General features: G+C 67.9%; 1 protein-coding gene across 3 annotated transcripts in view; it reads right to left on the reverse strand.

Annotated features, from left to right (window-relative positions):
• Positions 1–4,585: 4,585 nt before the first annotated feature.
• Positions 4,586–22,349, reverse strand: part of BRSK2 (BR serine/threonine kinase 2) — a 64,284-nt gene continuing 46,520 nt past the window's right edge. The window contains exons 7-20 of one of the 3 annotated variants that reach the window (XM_059932357.1): positions 22,200–22,268; positions 21,928–22,074; positions 20,989–21,020; positions 20,263–20,427; positions 20,047–20,144; positions 19,821–19,971; positions 15,962–16,022; positions 15,025–15,232; positions 14,260–14,308; positions 10,744–10,867; positions 9,150–9,330; positions 8,966–9,055; positions 6,660–6,707; positions 4,586–4,963 (exon numbers count right to left, since the gene is read on the reverse strand). In XM_059932357.1, coding sequence (XP_059788340.1) covers positions 4,944–4,963; positions 6,660–6,707; positions 8,966–9,055; positions 9,150–9,330; positions 10,744–10,867; positions 14,260–14,308; positions 15,025–15,232; positions 15,962–16,022; positions 19,821–19,971; positions 20,047–20,144; positions 20,263–20,427; positions 20,989–21,020; positions 21,928–22,074; positions 22,200–22,268 — 1,443 coding nt within the window. In that variant the 3' untranslated portion in view covers positions 4,586–4,943. Of the gene's footprint in view, positions 4,964–5,158; positions 5,452–6,659; positions 6,708–8,796; positions 8,817–8,965; positions 9,056–9,149; positions 9,331–10,743; positions 10,868–14,259; positions 14,309–15,024; positions 15,233–15,961; positions 16,023–19,820; positions 19,972–20,046; positions 20,145–20,262; positions 20,428–20,988; positions 21,021–21,927; positions 22,075–22,199; positions 22,269–22,349 lie in introns of those variants that run through there. The other 2 variants (XM_059932356.1, XM_059932358.1) reach the window with 2 other exon arrangements.

Raw genomic sequence — 22,349 nt, forward strand, 5'->3', positions numbered from 1 at the left:
CTCCCTTTTTGGATGGAAATATCTGTACCTGGCATCTTATGCCTGTTCTACCGTTGTATTTTGGAAGTGGACAACTTTCCTAGGTTCACAGGTTCAATATGGAAAGGAATTCTGTGCTAGGATGGATCGTACTCAAAGTCTCACTTATACCTGATTCAGATGATTTAGATGAGATTTGGGGTTTGACTTGAAACTGTAATGGGTTGAGACTTTTGGAGACCTCAGGAATGGGGTGTGTTTTCCACGTGAGGTAGATGTGAGACTTGCTAGAGGGCAGTCTGTGGTAGGCAGAATAATGCGCACCTCCCCCCCCCCCCAAAGAAAAAGAGTCCACACCCTAATGCCTGGAAACTGTCAACATGTTACCTTCCATAGCAAAGGAGAAGTAAAGCTGCAGGTGGAATTAAGGTTGCTAATCAGCTGAACTTGAGATGGAGAGATTATCTGGGCCCAGTATAATCACAAGATTCCTCAAAACTGGAAGGGGGCGGCAGAAGAGGGAAAAGCAGAGAGATGGCAGTGTGAGAAGGGCTCAGTCTGATGTTGCTGGCTTTGAAGACCAAGGAAGGGGCTGCGAGCCAAGGGTGCAGGCGGCCTCAAGAAGCTGGAAGAGACAAGGAAATGGATTTCCCCCAGGGTCTCCAGAAGGAACGCAGCCCTGCCAGCACCTTGATTATAGCCAGTGAGACCCATTTCAGGGAGACCCAGTTCTTGACCTCCAGATCTTACTTAAGATGGCACATTTGTGTGGTTTTAAGCCACTTGGTTTTTGGTAACTTGTTACAGCAGCGATAGGAAACTCATACATCTGTAAGATGGGCCATGGAACTCTCTCATAGGGTCATTTTGAGGGCCCACAGAGATGATGCACTTCGCCCAGGGCCTGACTCCAAGGACGAGTGTGACAGACAGCAGTGCTTGGGCTTGTGACTAACAGCATAGACCCCGCAATCCCACCTGAGGCACCAAGGCCGGCGCTTGGCTCCCCTCCCTCGTGTGTGTCCGTCTCTGCTGCCCTCCTCCTCCGCAGACATCCCTGCCTTGAAGTTCACACAGGTTTCCTCTCTTCCTGGCACTGCCACTGTCTCTGCTCCCTGCTAACCTCCACCCCTTGCTGAGTCACACCAAGAGACCTGGGCTGGTGGTGGGGAGTGGCGTGGGCCCAGGAAAGGGAAAGTGTGACGGGGGAGTGGAGTGGACTTGGTGGCCTGGGGTGAGGGCAGGAGGAGTGGGCACTGAACCACGGGAGAGGGGAGGGCAGGACGAGGACCAGCCCACCTCCAGCAGCGAGCTCCCTGACTGCTGCAGCGGCCTCGTGACGCCGGGAGTCGCTGCATCTCACAGCTTAGGAGCCTGGGGGGCCCTGTGCCCCCGCTGCCAACTGAGAGCACGGACGGAGTCCAGGGCAGGCCCCTGGCAGAGCAGAATGAGGGCTGGGCTGGTGCCTACCCATCCCCGCCCTCGTGTGCGCCCCCGCCCGCTCGGGCTCTGCCACCCGGTAGCGCTCGGAGCCCCTGTGGGGACGCGGGTCAGACTGTCTCCCTCCACCCCCATCCATGACTGCTTTGGTGAGCACACCACGTGGTTTGTTCGCCAGGAACCCAGCTCCCAGGCCAGTCGGGCTGGCTGCCTGAGAGTGGGGCCTGAGAACTCATCCTCTCGCCAGGTGCTGGACCCACCACCATATCCTTTTTGTTTTTCACAAGTACCCATTTAAATTTCTACTTCATAGAAATGGTGTGGGGACCCTTTGGCTTAAGGCTCAGCGTAAAGTGCTCAGAAGGTGTCTGGCACCATAGTAAGTCCTTATGTGTTGGTTTTTATTTTATATTAGTAAATATTGACACTAACAGTTTTTGGTTTAGCTTGCTTTGGTTTCAGAAGTGGGATTGCAGGAAAGTGGCCCCTTCCCACTAAAGGAGTGCGGTGGTGGGCATACGGAAAGCTGGCGGTCTGCTGGGCATACTGTGGTATTTTCTTTTGGGGACTCCATCATGTGCCCACTAGGGTTGACACATCAGACTGCAAACGTCCAGAGGGCCAAGTGGGAGACAAGGAGGCGGCCGTGTGGCAGCTGCTCAGTAAAGTGTGTGCAGAGCCACAGGTCAAGGAAACCAGTGGCTGGCCAGGCGCCACACAACCACGTTCCCTGCCGAGACGCAGCGACCAAATCCCCTCCTTCAACTTAGTTCTTAAGCTAAAGTTAATGGGACACCATGCAGTCCAGAGATCGCAACGGAACCTGGCCCCAGAGTACCTTCTGAGGCCTCCCTCAAAGGTGGGGTGCTGTGTCCGGGGCTGGGCAGAAGAGGGCCCCAGCTCCACGTCAGCAGACCCTCATTCGTGTCCTGGGCCTTGTGCCCTTCCGGCAGAGCCCCCGAGCTCACAACTAAGCCGGTGAAGCATGGCACACTCCTGGCGCTCTCCAGCAAGGGGGTGTAGGAGGCAAGAGCATGAACTCTTTAGGGCTGATTCTGTCCGCCCTCAGGGACGGATGGCAGGGTTGGGAACAGCTTGTCACGTGGGGCTGGGAGGCTGCTACCGGCATCTGGTGGGTAGAGGCCAGGGACGATGCTGACATTCTGCCACGGGCAGGACGGCCCCCACCACAGAGAACCACGCGACCCCGAGGGTCGGTAGTGCTGCGGTGGTGTAGACGGCCGGGTGCAGTGGCCAGGCCACACCTGATCCCCCCACACATGGGGGAGAAGGTGCATGCGTGAGAGGCTGGGGGAGGCCTCCGAGGGCACTGGGGTCGCTGCTGGGACCCCTCGTCGGGCTGCTCCTCGTCCCTCCTCAAGGCCGTATGGTGACTCCCAGGTGCTGCCCTCGAGACGTGGGGCTGGGTGGTCCGTGGCGCTCGGGAGGCTGGACCTGTCCTTGACGCTGCAGCAGCAGAGGGGGTGGCTCCCTGGTGCATGGTCACGGTGCCTCGTCCCTGGCTGGCGGGCGTAGTGGGCACGGCTGGGACCACACTGCCCTGCCAGCCGCCGTCTCCGGGGGCTGCCCGCCAGCCTTGGCCCATCACTTGCAGGGCTGGGCCATGCTCCCCATCTGCCTCTTCCCATGGAAGGAGTGGAAAGAAGGTTCATCCTCCAGGAAGAAGCCCAGGTGCTGGTCTCGGGGTGGCAGCAGAGCTGCCGTGGCCGGGCAGGGGGCCGTACTCGCCAGGCACCCCATCCCCAGCAGAGCTCCGTGTCAGCCTCTGGTGGTGCTTCCCTGTGCTCTCTGCTTCCCACCTGGCCCAGCCTGTGTGATGCCCGCGCAGACCCGCGGCACAGGGCCTGTCCTCTGGCTGGGGCGCAAGTAGCACCACGCACACCTGGCAGGGTCGGTCCCAGGTGGTCCCACGTGCCCGCCCGCCCGCCCGCCCGCATGGAGACCGGCGTGGGTGTCTTTGCTGAAGGAATTTATTGTTCGGAACTAACGCTGCTCACAGTTATTTGACAGGGGATACACGGGGTGGGGCTCGTCCGTTTCCGTGACGTCTGTGTGTGTCCCGAGTACAAAAGAGGAAGGCTAACGAGAGGTATTGCTTTCTGGTCCTCCGTCTCTGGAGACGCCCCTCCCGCTTGTACCGCGGCTTTTGCTGTTAGAGGTGTTTCATTTTTTGTTATGTATTGAGATCCCAGCCTGTGGTAGGGGCTCAACGGAACAGGAGCATTAAAATCTGTCCACGACGGGAGAGGCAGCAGGGCGGGCGGGAGAGACGCCAGGTGCGACGTGGACTTGTCACAGCGAGGACGTGCAGCCACGTGCCTCGCGGCCCCTCCGGGAACAGAGAACACGCTGCCGAGGACACCACTACCGTTCTCTCTGTCCTTTGTTGCTTTTTGTTTTGTTTTTAACTTTTTGTCATTTTAGTAAAAAAAACCCTGCAGTGGCCCTGCCATCTTGCGTGTTGTGTATAGGCGGCCGGCTCGGGCCTTCCTCCCGCCCCCCACTGGGACACAAAACCAAGATGGGCCCCAGCCCGGGCCTGGCGGAGGGGCCCTGGCCGTGCCCGGCCCCCGCAGGACTGGAGTCGCTTCTCCACGGTAACGGCACAGAACCGGGGACGGAGCGAACCGCGCCGTTCTCTAAATATATTTATATGCGTGTGTATAGAAAGAACCAAACTCAAAGCCTAGCCCTGCCCCGCGGTGCCCCCCGCCAACACCCTTCTCCAAAAACCACCAAGAAAAAAAGTTTATAAAAATATCTTGCAGGAATTCTTTAAAGTTTACAGTAGTAGCTTGCCGGCGCTGCATCGGCCGGCTGCCCCCGCGGCCCCAGCACCCCGACCGCTCTGTCCACGGGGCACCTTGGCCCAGACCCCACCCTGCCCAAGACACACAGACAGACGGCAGGACGGCGCTGCTGCTGCCCCTTCCCTGAACGGAGAAGTAAAGAAACTCAATAAGTTAAAACAGCAAGTAAATAATACTGATCTCGGCCTGCCCTGGGGCGGGCAGGCGGGCGGGGGGGGGGGGGGCAGGTGCTGCGGGGCCCCCGGGGTTTCCTTCCACCTGCAGCCCCGGGGAGCTGGGGGGTGGGATGCGGCGAGGCAGGTGGGCGGCGCTGAGGTGCATGGACGTGGACCAGGAGGGAGCAGGAGGGAGGGGACGTGCCGAGGAGAGGCCGTGGCGGCCGGGCCAGACGGCTGCTTCGCCCCCTTGGGCCTGCCCCGGAGGCCGGCCGGACCCGCCGAGGGCACTGGTCACCGCGCGTCCAGTCGGGTGGGCCCGAGGCGGCTTCCCCTCGGGGCTGGGTCCTCCTCCCCGTGGCCATGCGGAGCTGAAACTGGGCAGAGCTGCCGGGCGGGCGGGCGGCGGGCGGGCAGGGCCTCACTGCCCAGTGGGCGGCAGCAGCAGGAGAGGAGAGAGGGCAGGTCCACGGCAGCTGCCTTCGGTCAGCCGGTGTCCGGTGCAGAGCACGGAGGACGGCCTCGTGGAGATGACATGTTAGCTTTTCGGGATAATTCCTGGTATCAGAGCGGAAACAGTGGCGTTGTCAGAGACAGGCAGAGAGAGAGACAGCGAGAGAAAGAGAGAGCGGGCGCGGGCGGCCCAGCCGCGGCTGCGGCCCCCGGTGCCCCCTTTCCTTTCCTCCCCGGCTTCACAACAGTCTAGACGGACAGACGGGCGCGGCCCCGGGTCCACACCGGGCGGGCGGCGGGCGGGCGAGCGGGCGGCGAGGCGGCCTGGGGGCCACTGTCGGGGCCGTGCAGGGGGAGGGGGCTATGTGTCTAAGGCTGCTCTCGGCGGGCGGCGGGCGGCCCCGTCCTGGCCGTGTCCTTGCCCGCTGGGTACTCGGCGTCCCCTCCAGGGCCGGGGCCAGCGGCCGTGGAGTCCCCGAGTGGGCCGTGGGCACTCCGCTTGGCGGGCGTGCTGGGGGCCTGGGCCGCCTGCCCGTTCTTCTCGTCTGAAAAAAGTTGTTTAATTACGTCAAAGAAGTTACTCAATGGGCTGCCTGGGTGCACAGAACAGAAGACAAAAGAAAAAAAGAAAAGAGAGAAAAGGAGGGAGGGAGGGAAGAGAGAGAACAACAGACGAATGAACGAGAGGCCTGTGAGGGGGTCCGAGTGGGTGAGCGGGGCCGCGGCAGCAAGCAGGGCAGGCGGCCGGTGGGGGCCCGAGGCCTCTGGGCTGCGGGGCGGAACGTGGGGCCGGTGGGCACCCTCCTCCCTCGCCAGGCCTCCCGAAGGACTGGCCCTCCCTCCACCTCCGCCTCGGCCTCCCAGTCAGCCCTGCAGCCTGGCCAGCGGGCCGGCCCAGCCCTGGAGACAGACGCGTAAAGGCCGGGGCCGAGCGGGACCCTGGGGCTGGCGGCCGGGGAGGCTGGAGCCAGCGGGCCTGCCACACTCCTCCCAGGAGGCCTGGAGCCCGGCCCCCAGCCAGCCCGGGTGGCACAGCGTGGACACAGAGGTCAGCAGTGGACAGACGGATGGATGGATGGATGGGTGGACAGGCATGGAGCGTGGGGGGGGGGAGGGGCTGGGCAGGCAGCCACAGTGGGGGCCCTGGTCCCAGAGGGCGTGTCCGGAGGGCAAGAAGGAGGGGGCAGAAGCGGGGCCCCGCCCCACCCGGGGGCCCTGTGCTCGCGTTCCAGGTGCGCGACTGGGGTCACCTCAGTTCTACTTCCTAAACCTGGCCCCCACCTGAGCAAGAACGGGCAGGGCCTTCTCCCCGCCAGCCGCGGCCGGGCGGGCGGCGCACGTGCGGCCAGGCAGCTCGATCATGGGCAGGAGCCGCTCCCCGCCCCGCTCCGTGGGCAGATGGCCTGACGCCAGCCTCCGGCCCAAGGACTAGGGGCCACCCTGACCCCCGGCCAGGGCCCAGACACGGGACCCTTGCTAGCCTTGGGGCTTGGGCACCCCTTCCTGCTCTGAGCCTTGGGGTCCCTCCGTGGCCTGCCCTGATCCTCGGGCCAGGCCTGTGGCCGCCCTGGAGGGTGACCGGGGCTGCTCGTGGCAGGGGCTGGGGGGCTGGGCACAGCTGGGCGCCTTGGGGGCCAGCGAGGCCACGTGTGCATGTCCGGGCCCCTCGTGTACACAGGGATCCCAGGACAGCCCCGGGGGTGGCGGGGCGGCACCCGGCCAGGAGCAGGCTGCGGGGGTGCAGGCGTGAGCGGTGGGGGTGACAGGCGGGGGGACCCAGGCGAGCGTGAGGGGTTCTTACCACATTTGGAAAGCCTCCCCGTCATCATTTCCATACAGTTAGTGGTGTCTGGAGCACAGAACGGAGAGAGGGGGGGAGACATGTGAAAAAGGCTTCCAGCTCAGACCTCAAGCTGGGTGCTGCCTGCAGCCTCGGGCCAGGCCCTGGGGGAGGGGGCGGAGCCTGGAGTGGGGTTGAGGGGCTGTGGCCAAGGGGTGGGGCTCAGGTGGGTAGAGCCTGCAGTGGGGGGCTCAGAGAGGAGGGGCTCAGCAGAGGGCCAGCCTAGAGTGGGGCCCCTCTCCTGGGCAGTGGAGGGTCCTGCCTGGCCCTCCCTCCTCTGCCCTCTGGGCCCAGGACACACGCTTTGGAGCTGAGAGGTCCAGGTCTCTGGCTGTGGTCTACGCTGGCCACCTCCGTGCCCTCACCCTGCCACTCTGTGACTCGCGTGGCCGCAAGGCTCCCATTCGCCCCTCGACTCACGGTGGCACCCCCTTCCCTGACCCTCTCCCCCTCTCTGCTGGGCTTGGCAGTGTTAGGGCTGGGGGTAGCGAAGGCAGCAGAGCCTGGGGTGGAGGGCGGCTGCCTCACTGGGGCCTCCCCTCCTGGGCTGGGTGGGGCCCCATTGGAGTGGCCACCAGCTCTCCTGGCCTGGTGCCCCAGGGGCCCCAGCTTCTGCCCCCTCCTCCAGTGGCTCTAGGACTGAGCTTGCTGGACAAGAGTGTCCAGTATGGGGGGGAGGGTGTTGGGAAAGGCTGACCCCTCGGGGAGGCCTGGGGACGGGGCCAGGGGATGGGCTGGGGTCCCAGACTGGGCTCCCCAGGCCCAGGGCTCCCTGAAGGAAGGCAGGGGAGACGGGCTTGGCCCAAGGCAGGCACCCAACAGTCTCCAGGGACGTGGGTTTGGGCCCAGGGCTAAAACGGGGATGGGGCTCTGCAGAAGGGCCGTGTCCACCCTGCTTACCGCTGGGCCTGGGACCTAGAGCAGGGCACGTCCGCCGACAGAATGGTACCCCTTAGGGTGGGATTCTGCCTGGCCAGGAGCAAAGAGGGACCGTGGCCCTGGGCGGTGGGTGCAGTCACGGCTGTCCCCTGGGTGGCACACCAGGCCCCTTGCTTGCCTCCCTGGACAAGCTCTGTCCTTCCCCAGCCTCGGTTTCCCGCTCTGAACACTGCCCTGCTCCGACGTGCAGGCCTTAAAGGCACCGACCCCCGGGCCAGCCGGGCTCCCAGGGCCAGGGTGTCGGGGCCCCTCCAGCCCCAACCCACCAATAGGGCAGTGAGGCACACGTTGGGGGAGAAAAGGGGGGCAGGTGAAACACAGACGATGGAATGAGGATGGCAGGGGCGGCGTGGACGGTGGGGCCGGTCTGGCCTCTAGGACCTTGCACAGAAGCACAGACGGCTGGCCACAGGGGGCTCTGAGAGGTGGGGCTGGGCCGGACCCTGTGCTCCCCAGACCCCACAGGCCTCGTGGTGAGCTGGCAGCTCCCGCTGAGCGCACGCGCGCCGCTCACCCTCCCTAACAGCCCGTGCACGTGCCCCCAGGGCTCACCCACACCCACAGGGCTGCCGCCGCTCCCCGCCAGGTGCCGAGCGGCACAGGCCCTCAGGCTCCCGGGCCCCTGGCGCCTGCAGGCCTGGGCAGCCCCGCTCCTGTGTGCCCCCCTCTAGGCCCAGCTGGGGAGCCTCTGCTTTGACTGGACCTCAGGGCCCCTCTGTCCTACCCGCCACGGGGAGGGTGGCTGGCGGACAGCCCCTCACGTGCCAGCCAGTGTGGGCACCAGGCCCACAGCCCTGGAGAGTGCTACGTGGGGGACCCTGGAGGGCGGCAGGGCTCCTGGCAGCACCTTGGTCACTGCTCTCCCGGAGCCTGCTCTCGCTGGCCTGGGGCCGGGCTGCCCCTGTGTCCAGCCGTTCGGCTGGGTGCTGGGCCTGTCCAGGGCCGGGAGGTGGCCGCTGGACACGTGGGTGGGCACAGGGTGCCTCCTCGGGGCCAGTCTGGCTCTCGCAGAGGACCTGCCCGCAGCCCCTCCCTGCCCCAGCGGCGGGGCCGGACACCTTACCTGCCAGCGTCAGAGGCTACTCTCGTAGCTGGTGGCCACCTTCTGGCCCTTAAGCCCAGCACCCCAGCTTAGTCCCGGAGCTGGCGGGGGGGGGGTCTACAGTGGACAAGAGGCGCCTTTCAGTGTGGCGTGCTGGGCCTACCCCCCTGGTGTGCAGAGACGGCCGGCCGCCGCGCCGGGAGGGCCCTGCTCCCGGGGGTGCACGCGGAGGGGCCGCACCCCATCGCCAGCCCTCAGGGCGGCCCGAGCTGAGCCCCTCCCTCACCTGACAAGTGCTGGGCAGAAGGCTGGTCGTGTGTGCTCAGCAGCTGGGTCTGAATGGTCTCCACGACCCTCTTGAAGCGGCGGCTCGGGCCTGGGGAAGGTGGGGGGCGGGTGAGGCAGGGGCAGGGCTGGCCCAGAGCTCCGCCCTCGGGAGCCGCCGCCCTCGGCCTCCGCTGGCAGCTCACCCGACAGGAGCGTGAACGTGACGGAGTAGACGCCGTTCTCCTTCTGCGCCGCCCCGCCCTCGGTGTAGGTGATGTCCACCTGGAACTTGACCGGCTTCTGGAACACGGCCGGGCCCCCCGTCGCCTTGTACTCGGCCCGGAAGCTCGTCTGGGAGATGACGCTGTGGCTGAGGCTGGGGATCTGCGGGCAGCGGGTGGCGTGAGCGCGGCCGCGGCTGGAGTCGCCAGAGGAAGCCCCGGAGGCAAGGGAGCCGGCCGCCCCCCCCCCCGAGGCCCCAGCAGCACCGGCTCCCCAAGAGCCTCAGCCAGACGGAGCTCCGCGTGGATCGCAGATGGGTCGCCACGTGGCAGCAGAAAGCAGGGCTCTAAGCGGCGGGCGGGCGGGGAGAGGGCGGAGAGGCCCCGAACGCGGCAGCGAGGCCTGGGGCTAGAGCCCGTGCCCCGTACTGAGACGGAGCCCCCGGGGTCAAGGCCCCCGGCACCGCTGACGGCAGCGCCCGCCGCTCTGCTGGCCCCGGGGTCTGTGGTCCCGGGCGCAGGCGAGGGGCCTCTGCGAGACTGGGCTGCACGGCCGCCAGGGAAACGTCCGGCAAAGCAAACCCAGGAGGCGGTCTCGCCTCCGAGGGTCGCCCCCAGGACACGGCTCTGCCGCTTGGGGGAGCACAGTGCTGGCTCCCGGGTTAGAAGGGGCCGAGTCCACATCACGGGGGACTCTTGGCGTCCCAGGAGAGGCCGGGGGGCTCCAGGGAAGGCCCAGACCCGGGGCCCGGAGGAGGAGAGGCTGCAGTGGCGGGTGGGCGGGGACTCAGCGGGGCCAGGGTGCCCACGCCCGGCACAAGGCCGAAGTCCCCGCCTGGTGCTGAGCGCTGCCGGTTCCTGGAGGCCTCTGGGAGGAGTGCCAAGCTGTCCCCCAAGCCCTAAGGGAAACTTGGCTGCGCCCAGGAAGGCAGGGTGGCCAAGTGTGTGGGGGCTGAGGCTGCCCGAGTTGGAGAAACCACCCCGGCAGGCCCCGCCCATACCAAGGCGGGGGCCCGGGCCTGGGCTGTGGGGATGCCGAGGGACCCCTAACCTGTGACCCCGGGGGGCCCCGCACAAGGCAGGCCCACGCAGGGCAGGGCAGGTGAGGCCTCCTGACAGGAGTGACTCTGGAAGACACTCTTCAGGGCTTTCTGCCCCACGCGCCCAAAGATCCCGGCAAAGACAGATGGAACCCACCCCAGGCCCAAGCAGAGCCCACCTCAAAAGCCACCAGTGGGAGGCGAGGGACTGCAGGAGGCCGGCAGCATGTGGGAGTGGGCAGGGGCACACAGGACACAGAGCCAGCCCCCCGGGGACCGTTCTCGAGGCCGCAGGCGCATCCACCAGACCCAGCAGAGGCCCCTCCCCTCCGTGTCGAGGCCTCAAGTTCCCTCCTCAGAGAGCTGCCTCACAGCCGCCCGTGCTTCGCCCCCATCTCAGTGAGGTGCCCCCCCTCGAGGCCCGCCCCCGTCCTGGGCCTGTGCACAGCCCGTCTCCCGCCCACAACGCGCCTGCTCCCCTTGCCCTGCCCAGGCTGGGGTCCCCGGGGTCAGTGACCCCGCGGCGTGAGGCTCACCGACAGGAAGGCGTGCACAATGTCGGCTTTGATGGAGCTCAGCGGCTTGTCCTTGATGACCAGGAAGATCTGCTCCTCCTTCTCCAGGTTGATGAAGTTCCCAAACCAGGACTTTTTGGCGAGCCTGGGGGCAGGGCGGAGGGCTGGTCAGGTCAGGATACGCCAGCCGAGCCCCGAGCCTCCCCTCTGGGCTGCGGGCCAGCTTGCTGTCCTAACTAGACCCTACCCTGGCCCTGACTCCCCGCCCTGACCCGACAGCCCTAATGCTAATCCCAGAGCCCTGGGCCTCACACCTCACCCCAACACCCCTGCCTGCTTGGGCCTGGGCTGCGCCCACTGGAACCCCACCAGGAAAGAAAGGAGGGCGGGGGTAGGGTGCCCTGCCCTTGAGCCCACCCTGACCCCCTGCCTTGCTCCTCTCTGTTTTAAGCCACCACGTTTCGGGGTAACTCGCTAAGCTGCAATTCTGCAGCTTCCTGGAGAAAAGTGCCCCGCCTGGGGCTACGTGGGGAGCAGGAGTTGGGGGCGGGGGGGCAGGCCGGGGACCCCTGCACAGGTATGTACAGGAGAGACAGGGCTGACGTGGTGCAGAGGACCGGGGCTGGGGGCCCCGGATGCTACCTGCCCCTCCCCCTGGCGGACCACCCTCTGTCCTTGGGGACCGGTAGCCAGCTGGCCACCTGCAGCCCTGCTGCCCCAGCCCAGGTCACTCTGTGGAACACAGTGGTCGCTTCGACCCCTGGGGGCCCAGCCGCTGTACGGGGCAGGGCAGGGGCCACCCCAGGGGACCCAAGGCCGGCAGTGCCCTCCCGCACGAGACCCCTCATCTCACGGGCATCACGTGTACGCCTCCCTGCCCTCTACGCCATCATCCTCCGGTCTCGTCACTCTGCCCTGCTTATGGGGCCCCCCTTCTCTGTGGCGGGGCCCTGCCCTACGGCGCACACCACTGTGGGGGGGACCCCTTGCCAGCCCCACCATCCTGCCTCCGGGGTTCAGCCTGTGCGGGCCCCTCCCTCGTGTGGACGAGGCCCGGGACTTGCTCCTGACCAGGAGAACGTGGGGAAAGGGATGGTCGCGTGCGACCTCAGTCTCTAAAAGGCTGGATTTCCGTCTGGCGAGCGGGTCTCCGCCTCTTTTTGACGAAGCCGACGGACGCGGCGGGGACGGACGGATGTGACGGCGAGGCCCGCGTGGCCAGGAACCTGAATCCTGCCTGCGACCCCACGAGCTCGGCAGAGGATCCTGCCCCAGCTGGGCCTTGAGATGACCACCGCTGGCCGACACCCTGAAGCAGGGCCCAGCCGGGCCGTGCACGGGGCCCGACCCCGAGCCACGTGCTGTTGGGAGCGACTGCTGACTGAGGCTCTCACCCAGGCAGCTGTAGTGCGGACACGGCCAGGGCCCCGCTGGCAGACGCGCCCAACTCAGGCTGGCCCAGGGCCAGGGCCGGCCCGCTCGGGCCCGGTGTCTCGCTGGCCGCGTGAGCCGTGGGGCCTGAGGCTTGGCTGCTGTCTCCTGCCGTGCGCCTTCCCTTTTCCTGCCCGTTTCCAGAGCCGGCTCTGCAGCCCGTGGCGACGTGGCAGCAGCAGGCAGCTTGGCGACAGAGGCCGCCCGCTCCTGCGGCTGGAGCCGGCCCCAGAGACCTGGCGGAGGCAGAGCCGCAGGGACACACATCCTTCCCGACGCCACGCCGTACTTGGCCACCTTCGCCTCCCTCCCCACATCCTGCTGTCTCTGTGGCCGCTGGCGTGCTGAGCTCTGGGGTGCAGGCCGCCCGCGCCACTCACCCCAGCACCACACGGGGGCCTGAGCCCAGGACGTGGGCCGGGAGGCGGTTCTGAAGCCCGCGGTGGGGGTTTCTGCCCCTCCTCCCTCGATGAAGAGACAGAGCAACAGGAAAGCTCCGTGTTGTGCTTTGGTGTCTGGTTTGAAAGCAGCCTGGATGAGCCAGGAAGGCCTGTGACGGTTAATTAAGTCTGGGCGTCAACTGGGCCCGTTTGGTAAAGGTTGGGTGTACTTCTTGAGAGCAGCTTTGAGACGTCGTGACGAGCAGACTCTGGACATGGCGGGCCTTGTCCGCTCGGTGGGAGGTCCTGAGAGCAAAGGCTGAGGCTCCTGGAGGGGAAGGGATTCTCAGCACTGAGACGGAGGAGCCGCCCTGATTCCCGCCTGCGAGGCCCACAGTCCCCGGACTCGCCAGCCCCACGATCGCACGGGCCGGTTCTGGAACACGCGGGCGCACACGCTCGACTGACACGAGGCTGCTGGCCGCTGGCGGAGGGGACGTCTCAGGGCGGGCGAGCGCGTCCTTGGGAGGAGTGGGTGCTGCGGGTGCAGCGGCCCCCACGGCCGCCCGTCTGTTCTTTCCCAGCAGCCACACGCACCGGGTGGCGACGCTGGCCGGGGCCCTCGGGAGGGGCACGAGGCCTCCCAGGACTCGAGAACGGGCAGAGGAGGCTGCAGGCCACCTGCACGGTGGTGTCAGCTGCTCTGGGTGGCTTTTTTTTTGAGTTTTCTGATAAACCTAACAATTCTGTTACAAATATGGTTGTGAGAGCTTCTGATGACAGCAGGAAACCGTGACCAAAGGGAGACAAACGGTGGAACCACGGAGATCCCGAAACCCCACACTTCAGGCTGGCTGCCCTCCAGCTCCGCCCCCGCCCGCTCCCGCTGTGTCCACAGGCCCCACGCGGGGTCACGACGACAGGGTAACGGCAGCTTCTCCTGCCGGGCCGAAGGCTGCCGGCGAGGTCACAGTGGCCCTGCCCTGTGTCCGCTCCGCACTTCACGTTCGCACGAGGCGGTGGGGAGCGAAGGCTGGGGCCTCTCTGGGGTCTACACCCCAGACACATGGGACTCGCGTCCAGACATCCGGCTGGGCGGAAGCACTGCCCCCCTGTCGCCTCAAGGCCTTGCTTCCTCCCCTTGCAGGATGGTGAGCCGGGGGCTCGATCTGTCCTGACCTTGGCCAAGGCCACCCTGCCCTGGACATGTGTTTCCGCCGGACAGTCCTCCTCCTCGCCTGCTCCCTGAGACCCTCCATCCCTAGGAGTCGCCAGGTGTCCGTCCACACTCCGGGCTGGGCTCACCCTGGGAAGCTCCAGTCAGCACTGCCCAGCGCCCCTCCCTGGTGGAGGCCCCCCCTGCAGGCACCACATCCCTGGTCACCAAGGGCTGGGGGCCCACACGCTCCCCCATGTGGAGGCCAGGGCTCTCGGCAGGTGGGGACGGTCACCCTGAGGCGTGGCTGTGCTCTCCCCTGCCACCCCCGGTTCCAGGCACCCCCAGGCTGGGGCTTCTGAGCACATCTGGGAAGAGCAGCTCCCTCACCGCCCAGGCCCTGCCCCCCAGCCTGGCATTCGACGTGGAGACATAAGAGACCCCAGCGCTGAAGGACCCCAAAGCCCTCAGTGGATCCCCCGGCCTGACACATGGGAGGGTCCGTCACAGACCCCCACGCGCTAAGGCGGCGGCGACAGGTCACACTTGACCTCGGGCAGGGCCACTTACTCTGGGGACGACTCCGGGGTCAGGTTGGACATCTCCTCGGGCGTCGGAACTGCACACGGGAAGGACGGGGAGAGTGTGGTGACCACTCCACCCTTCCCCCACTAGGACGCCTGCGCCGCGGGTGGGGTCTCGGGAGCCACGGCACCGTCTCCAGCGCCCACGGGCACGGGTCGGCTCCCGGCTCCTGCCCGCCCGGCCGCAGGAGTCTCGGGCTACAGGGAGCTGTCCTGCCTTCTGGTGCTGAAACCAGGCCTCACCGTCTTTGGCCTCCAACCAGCCCTGCTGTCCCGGGATCAATGGCACTGCCCGTCGACCGTGCTGGGTGGCTGGCGGGGCCTGGTGGCCTGGAGGTACCAGCTGACCCTCGGCACCCAGCACACAGGGGCAGGCTGCCCACCCCTGCCCCAGCCCCGTGGGCTTCCTCGCCACGCCCGCCCACTGGCCCGCTCTCCTCTGTGGGGCGCGGGCAGCCCGGCCTGAGCAGGCCACTGGGCCAAAGGGGAACAATGGAGCCAGGAGGGGTCCCAAGGCTGCACCCGCCGGGCAGGCATCCCTGCACTGTGGGGTCCTTGACACACAGGGGGCAGGCTTGGGGACACGTGGACACTGGGGGTACCTCCCGCCAGCGCTTTCGGGAGGATAAACCACCAAGGGGGAGGGGAAGACCCTCTGAAGCCGGCCCCTGCCTGCCCCGCTCGCCAGGACAGCTCCCTGCCACCAGCCCCCCGAGCCCCGCCCACCCCGTGTGTCCCGCCACATACTCACCTTGCAGTTTCCGGCGGTGGAAGCGGGGTGACCCCAGGAAGCTGTTCTTGATGGAGTTGAGCCGTGTCCTCCAGGGCACCCCTCCCACGCTGGGGCTGGACGGTGGCGTGGGGTTGGGCGTGCCGGCCGGGCTCTCCTTGGGCGTGTGCACAGGCGTCCCCTTGGGGGTAGGGAGGGGACTGCCCCTCGGAGAGGGGTGAGGGGTCACCTGTATGGTGGGGACAGATTTGGTGTTTGCTTCAGTCCCGGTGGGTGGGAGCCGGGCAGGGGCCGGCAGGGTGGGTGGGCCTGGGGTCAGGGCCAGCTGGGGGCTGAGGCCTCCCGCAACAAGGGGCCGGGCCTGGGTGCCAGCCGGGAGTGGGTTGGACTTGGTGCCCTGCAGCGGCCTGTCGGTCAGCTTGGCCTTGCTCGGCAAGGTCTGGGTCTTGGGGTTGGGCCGCGGGGCGGCCTGTGGAGGGAGGACGTGTCCGGGCCGCGAGGCGCTCCGGCCAGCTTCGGGCTCCACGGAGGTGGCCGGGGGGCAGGCCACAAAGGGGAGCTCGGGGGGCGGGGGAGGCAAGACAAACTTTCTAACAGGCTACGGGGCAGCGCAGAGGGCAGGAGGCAGAGCGCACGGGCCCCCGAGGGCCAAGCGGCCCCAGTGCATGCCCCCCCCGCCCCGCATGCACACACAGCACCCGGGGACCCCAAGGCAGGACCAGCGGGGGCAGGCAGGCACCGGGGTGGGAGCGTTCACCACGAAAGAAAAGAACACACGAGAAAACAAACGAAACAAAACAAAACAAAAAACGTGCAGTTAGCGAAGGCAGCCGGAGCCCACAGAGCAGCAGCTGCCACCACGCGGGCGGCCCCAGCAGCAGGCGGGGTTGGGGGGGCCCACCGAGCCGCCCCCCGCCCGGGCGCACGCTGGTGACGGAGCTGGGGCGGGGTCACTTACCCGGGGGCTGCTGAGTGGGCTGGTGGAGAGGCCTGAGGAAGCGCCGCTGATGGACCTAGACCTGGGGACACAGGTGCAGAGGGCGGCTCAGACCGGGAAGGGGCCTCAGGCTCTCGGCTCCCCTCTCCCCTCAGGTGGACCCTCCAGGAGGCCTGGAGCCCTGGTTGAGAGCCCCGAGGCTGCCCCAGTCTGCGGCACACCTGGCCGTGCCTGGGGCTGTCCTGCTGTCCCCGCCCTGCTTCTCACCAGGCCCAGGAGAGCCCACCGCCCCTTGGGGGCCCCATCAGAGCCCCAGTGGTGCAGCTGGAGACCGTGGGACTCCTCTTCCCCCCACGCAGAAGGTGCCCTGTCTCCAAGGCCCGAGGCCACAGGTCCAGGATGGCACGGAGGAGCCCTCGGCAAGGATCTCTCGGGGCCCGGGATGAGAGGACACGGGGCTTCCCGTGAGCCGACCCCAGCCCCGGTGCCCTGAGGCAGCCCGGCTGAACCCCGACGCTGGGCTGTCACAGGCCCCGAGTCCTGCGCTCCGCCCGGCGCCTCACACCCTGCCGTGCGGGCCACCAGCTGGCACCAGCCCAGCCCCTCCACGCCCACGGCCCTCCCCTTGCTCACACCACGAGCACCTGGGACGGGCGTCAGCAGGGACGCGGGCTCGGTCCACCCCGGCCCCATCTGGCCTGCAGACCTGGCCTGGGCCTGGCCGGAGAGAGGCCACTGGCGCAGCGTGCCCAGCGGAGACACGCAGGCAGCCGCCGCCCCCTCAGGGCAGGAACTGGACACCTCTCGGGGCAGGGCCAGGCCTGCGGGGCCTCGCTCCACCACCCCGCGTGGCCTCGAGGGAAAGGAAACGCCCGCTCACCCCTGGGCGCCGGCACCTGCCATCCTTAGAGCAAGGAAACCGGAGGGGTCGAGGCAGCCACAGGAGAGAAGAGGACAGAAGAGAGTGAAGGGCGTCCGCACCGCCCACCCGCCAGCCCGGCCACACTGCCCACACCGCAGCTGGCCCCTGGGCCTCGGGCCGGAGCTGAGCCCACGCTGGCCGGTCCCCCGGCACCTGTGGACTGGGGCCCCGTGGCGATGACCCTCCAACTCCCGCCCCGCGAGCTGACACAGCCCGGAGCTGGGGGCAGCGCAGACGCCGCTCTCAGCACCCCCGGCCCAGCCTGCCCGAGCCCAGGACCGCACTCAGAGCCGGGCCCGGGCCCGAAGCTTCCAGATGCTGAGAACGGGGCTGGGGGGCTGGTCGGTGCCAGCTGGTGCCCACCCCAGCAGCCAAAAGCCAGCCATGAGCTTGCTGCTCGGCACAAGGAAAGCGGAGAAGCAGCAGCGGGAGAGAGAGGGGAGCCGCGTGCACGCCCTCCTGTCTAACCAGGCGGTCCCTGGAAACTGAGCTGCGGAAGGACGGCGCCAGCACGAGAGCAGCCAGGGCGCGGAGCAGAGCGGGTGAGGCGCAGGCGGGTGCAGGGGGAGTCAGAGGGGGCCCGGGGGCGAGTGAGGCCCCGCCACTGTCACCGCCGGGCAGGAGGCCCTGCAGGGGCGGGGCGAGGGGCTCCGGAAGGCCAGACCCTGTGCAGAGACCCCTGGGACTGGCACACCTCCTGCCCCTTCCTAGGGAGCCTGCAGCTGCCTGGGGCTGCCACGTCTACTCTGGCCCTTGCGGGCAGCAGGGTGGTCCCAGGATATGGGCCAGCGTGGGATGGGGGAGGGGAGCTTAACGAGGGCCACGGAGGCCCACTGACCACAGGGCAAGGGCCGGCCGGAAGGGACCTCACGGCCTGCAGCCCAGAGGCCCAGGGCAGGGAGAGTCTCTGGGTCTCCCAGCCCCTCTCGGGGCCGGCCATGGGCCTCGTCCCAGCAGCCCCGCTCCTCCTCCTGGGCGTCAGCCTAGCCTGACCCGGGCCCGTCCCCGGCTCGCTGAAAGGTTCCCTTGCCAAAGGGGAGAGGGCCAGATGCACCTCAGGCCAGCCCTGCCACCAGGCCCGCCACTGTCTCTGGGGCTGGGGGGCGGGGGATGGGTGGGCAGGGTGTATACCTGTCTTCTTTGCTGAATTGGGGGTGGGCTTCAGCGATATCCAGGCTTTTACTGAACATTGCTTTACTACAGCGGGAACAAAGCGAGAAAACAGAGTTACTGACGCAGCCCCACCAGGCGGTCCAGGAGGCCAGACCTCCACACAGCTCCAAGCTGGGCACCACCCCCCTGGCCCCAGGCCAGGGCGCACGGACGTGAGGGGGAGGTCAGGCAGGAGAGCACCAGGGCCGTAGCACACCCAGCCCCATGACTTGCTCGGCAGGGTGGCCTGGCCAGGCCTTGGAGGATGCCTAGCGCTGCCGCCAGCCCCGGGACCCCTCCAGCCCCAGCGGGTGTGGCCTGTTGTGGTAACGAGTGTCCAGGCCAGAGAGGAGGCAGAGCCTGAGAAGCAGCAGCGAGTGGGGAAGTGCCAGGGAAAGGACGGCTCACACCTGACCCCACCCCACCTCCCCCAGGCACCCCCGGCCCCCGAGGCGTCCAGGCCTGGAAGGTAGAGCAGAAACCACGACGGGGGGCCTCCCACGCCCAGCCCCTGTGCCTGCGCCTGCGCCTGCCCCAGGCAGCTGCGGTGTGCGGGGTGTGGGTGGCTGGTGCGGGGAGGGCTGGCGAGCCTTCAAGCTGCCCTGCAGGTGTTGAACCGGAAGCCAGGACAAGGCTCGGGAAAAGTAGGCTGGGGAGAGGTGACCTCTCGCCTGGGCCACTGGAGGGAGCCGTTTCCCTGGGGCCCTGCCGGGAGAGGTGCACCCCCAGCAAGCAGGACACAAGGCACAATCAGGGCAAGACCGCGGCCAGCAGGGACCTTCCTGCTCCTCCCCTCCCCCCACGCCAGTGCACGAGCCCGCAGCGGGTGGGCCACACGGCCTGGACACCTGGAAGTAAGCCCCAGAGGCCAGGACCCCAGGTCAGAGGCTGAGCCAGCCTGCTTCCCCGGGGAGGGCCTGGGACCACCATGGGGCTGTGGCCTGTGAGTTGGGCAGCCAGTTGAATCCTGATGGTGGCCCAGTAGCCCTGCGGTTCCTCGGAGGCCTGGCCGAAGGGGCTGTCCCCAGATGGCTGAAGCCCCTGCCCGGGCAGGAAAGCTTGGTCTCGCCCAGCCAGCCCCGAATCAGCTGAGGCTCTGCAGGACCTGGATGCCCTTCCTTCCTCCGGGGAGGCGGGGGGGGGGGTCTGTTTGGATAGTCCAGACCTGCTCCTCACCCACCACCCTGCCCCCAAATTCCACGTCCCTGACCCCCGCACTGCCACAGGTGACCCAAACAGGGGCTCAGCGTCAATCAGGGACAAGCCTACTGGGCTGCAGCTCTGAACACAGCTTGACCTCTCAGCAGCCCAGCTCAACCCACTTAAGCCCAGCTCAGCTCAGCTCAGCTCAGACCTACTCAGTCTAACCCACTCCGGCCCAGCTCAGCCCAGTCCTGTCCACGATGGCCTGACCCAGCCCAGTTTAACCCAGGCCAACAAAGCAAAGCCCTGGCCAGCTCAGTCCAGCCCAGCCCAGCCCAGAGTTCAGCCCAGATTAACCTACTTCAGCTCAGTCCAGCCCAGTGCAGACCTGCCCTGCCCAGGGCAGCCTACCTTATTAGCCCAGCTCAGCCAGCCCTGCCCAGCGCAGCTCTGCCCAGCGCAGCCTACCTTAGCCCAGCTCAGCCAGCTCTGCCCAGCGCAGCCCATGCAGTCCAGCCCCGCCCAGTGGCCTTAGCCCAGCCCCAGGGCCGGGGGCGCAAAGAAGAGCCAAGCCAGGCCCAGCACAGCCCGTGAGGGGCCCCGTCGCTGACTGGGCCGGGGCACCAGGCGGCGGAGCGCTGGGCCCTCCCAGCAGGCACGCACCTCTGGCCGTGCTGGGCCATCTCGATGGCCCGCCGCGCAGGCACCGGGGAGCCGCCGTCCGTCACGCTCAGCACCTCCATGGACTTGCGCTCAGGCCGCCGCTTGCCGTGCCGGTTCAGCATTGGGGAATCCACGCGCTTCCGGGGAGGGTCTGCGTGCAGATGGGGGTCAGGGCCAGGCGGCCTGGAGGGGGCAGCATGGGCCGGGCCACCCTGGGACCTTGTACCTATCTCGTTCCTAGGCGGCAGGTCCTCGTCCTCGTGGCTCGGATACCTTTCTTTCCGGTCCAGGAGGAGGAAATAAATCATCTTCTCCTGGTTTTCCCTGCAGCGGGCGAGAGGCGCCAGGAAGGGTGGATGGGGGTTCCTGGAGGGCGGCGCCCCCACCCACAGACTCCACCACGGCCCCCCCGCCCCCGGCCCGGCGCGGCTCCTGGACGCACTCCTCGGACAGCAGGTCCTGCAGCAGCTTGTTGCGGTCCCGGAAGCAGCCCAGCGAGTGCATGCTGTCCAGCACGTCGGGGTCGATGTCCTCCAGGCTGGGCAGCGAGCGGAGCTGCACCTTGCGGGGGACGGGCTGCTCCGGCTCGGGCTCGTTCTTGCCTCCTCTGTGGGTGACAGGGCGCCGCCGCCACTCACTCACCTCTGGCCCAGCCCCAGGCTCCTCCGCCCCCTCCCCTTCCTGGGGCCCCGAGTCCTGCTGCTCTGCCTGCGCCCGGCCCCTGCGCGCCTCCCGCGTCCTGCCTGCGCCCGGCCCCTGCGCGCCTCCCGCGTCCTGCACGCGCCCGGCCCCTGCGCGCCTCCCGCGTCCTGCACGCGCCCGGCCCCTGCGCGCCTCCCGCGTCCTGCACGCGCCCGGCCCCTGCGCGCCTCCCGCGTCCTGCACGCGCCCGGCCCCTGCGCGCCTCCCGCGTCCTGCACGCGCCCGGCCCCTGCGCGCCTCCCGCGTCCTGCACGCGCCCGGCCCCTGTGCGCCTCCCGCGTCCTGCGTGTGCCCAGCGCAGGCCGGCCCAGGGGCCCCGAGAGCTAGCCGGGTGGCCCGACGCTGGAGGCAAGCCTGCGCTGGGCCCCCTGCCCCCCCCGCCCCCCCCCCCCCCGCCTTCCCTAGCAGGCCCTCCAGGCCACAGCGGCAGGCAAAGCAGGCGATGAGGGGAGGAAAAGCTACTTACATATACCAAATGTGTTTCTGAATGTGCTCTAGCTACAAGGAGAGAGAAACAGGGAGTTAGTACGAGGAAGGAGCAGAGGCCACGTTAGGAGGCCAGCGGGAGCGGGAGCAGGGAGGTGGGGGCCTGAGTGTGGAGAGAGCAGGAGAATGGGGGAGGGGGGAGGAGGGGGGGAGGGGACAGGTACGGAGCCACAGGGAGGACCCAGAGGAGGAGGGAGAGCCTGGAGGAGGGGGAGGCGTTGCGGGAGGATGGAGAGTGGGGAGAGCACGGGGGGCTCCAGGCTAGCACCCCTGACCCTGCCTATCTCAAGTGGAAGAGAAAACGCCACCCTAGAGACAGCAGAGAGCTGGGGAGAGTGCGGGCTGCAGGCAGGGGCCGAGGGAGCGGTTTGGGGGGTGGGAAGCAGGAGCCCCTGGGGCTCAGGGCGGGAGGCCTGAGGGAGGACAGCAGCAGTGAAGCAGCCAGGGCTCAGCCCACCTGTGCGGGAGGGGCTGGGTGCAGGTGGGAGCGGGAGGCTCGGGGCTACCCCGCTCTCCACCCTGACTTGGGGGGCTTGCGTGGGGAGGGCGGCCTCTTGGGCAGTCCTGCTGCCCCTGCCCGGGGGACCTGACATCCTGGCACGAACCGAGCCCAGAGGAGGCCAGAGACGGCTGGCTGGGGCTTCTTTCAGAAGCGGGGGCTTCCCTCAGACCCTGGCCACCCCCTGGCCACTGGCGTCGGTCATGAGGAACTCTTCTCGCGTACAGGGCAGGCCCCGGACGGCCGGAGAGACTCCGCGCTCCTGGACCGCACTCGCGCGCGGACGGCCCTGGGCGCGCGCACCCACCACCTGCGCGCGTTCACGCCGGGCACGCGCCCATGCCTGTGCCCTCGCGCGCCCGCGGCCTCCGCCCCGCGCCCGTGCGCCCAGGTACGAGCTCTGGGGGAGGAGGGACGCACCGTGAGGCGCCGCGTGGCGTCCACCTCGATCATGCCGCGCAGCAGGCTCTGGCAGTCGGGCGGGATGAAGTGCGGCATGTGGAACACGCCCCGCTTCACCTTCTCCAGCAGCTGCCGCAGGTTGTCGTCGTCGAAGGGCAGCGCCCCCTGCCGGCGGGACAGGGTCACCGCGGGGGCGGACCGACGAGGGGGCGGGATGGGGATGGGGATGGGGATGGGGGCGGGGCCGGGGGCGGGGGCGGGGCCGGGGGCGGGGGCGGGGGCAGCCTCACCACAAGCAGGGCGAACAGAATCACGCCGCAGCTCCACACGTCTGCCTTGCGGCCATCGTACTTCTCTCCCTGCGGACAGCACTGGGGTTGGTGCGGGCGCAGGGCCGGGGTCTTTGCGGGGACCGAAGGGCCCAGGGGAAGCGTCTGGGA

This window comes from Balaenoptera ricei, chromosome 8, assembly GCF_028023285.1.
Source record: "Balaenoptera ricei isolate mBalRic1 chromosome 8, mBalRic1.hap2, whole genome shotgun sequence".
Taxonomy (NCBI): domain Eukaryota; kingdom Metazoa; phylum Chordata; class Mammalia; order Artiodactyla; family Balaenopteridae; genus Balaenoptera; species Balaenoptera ricei.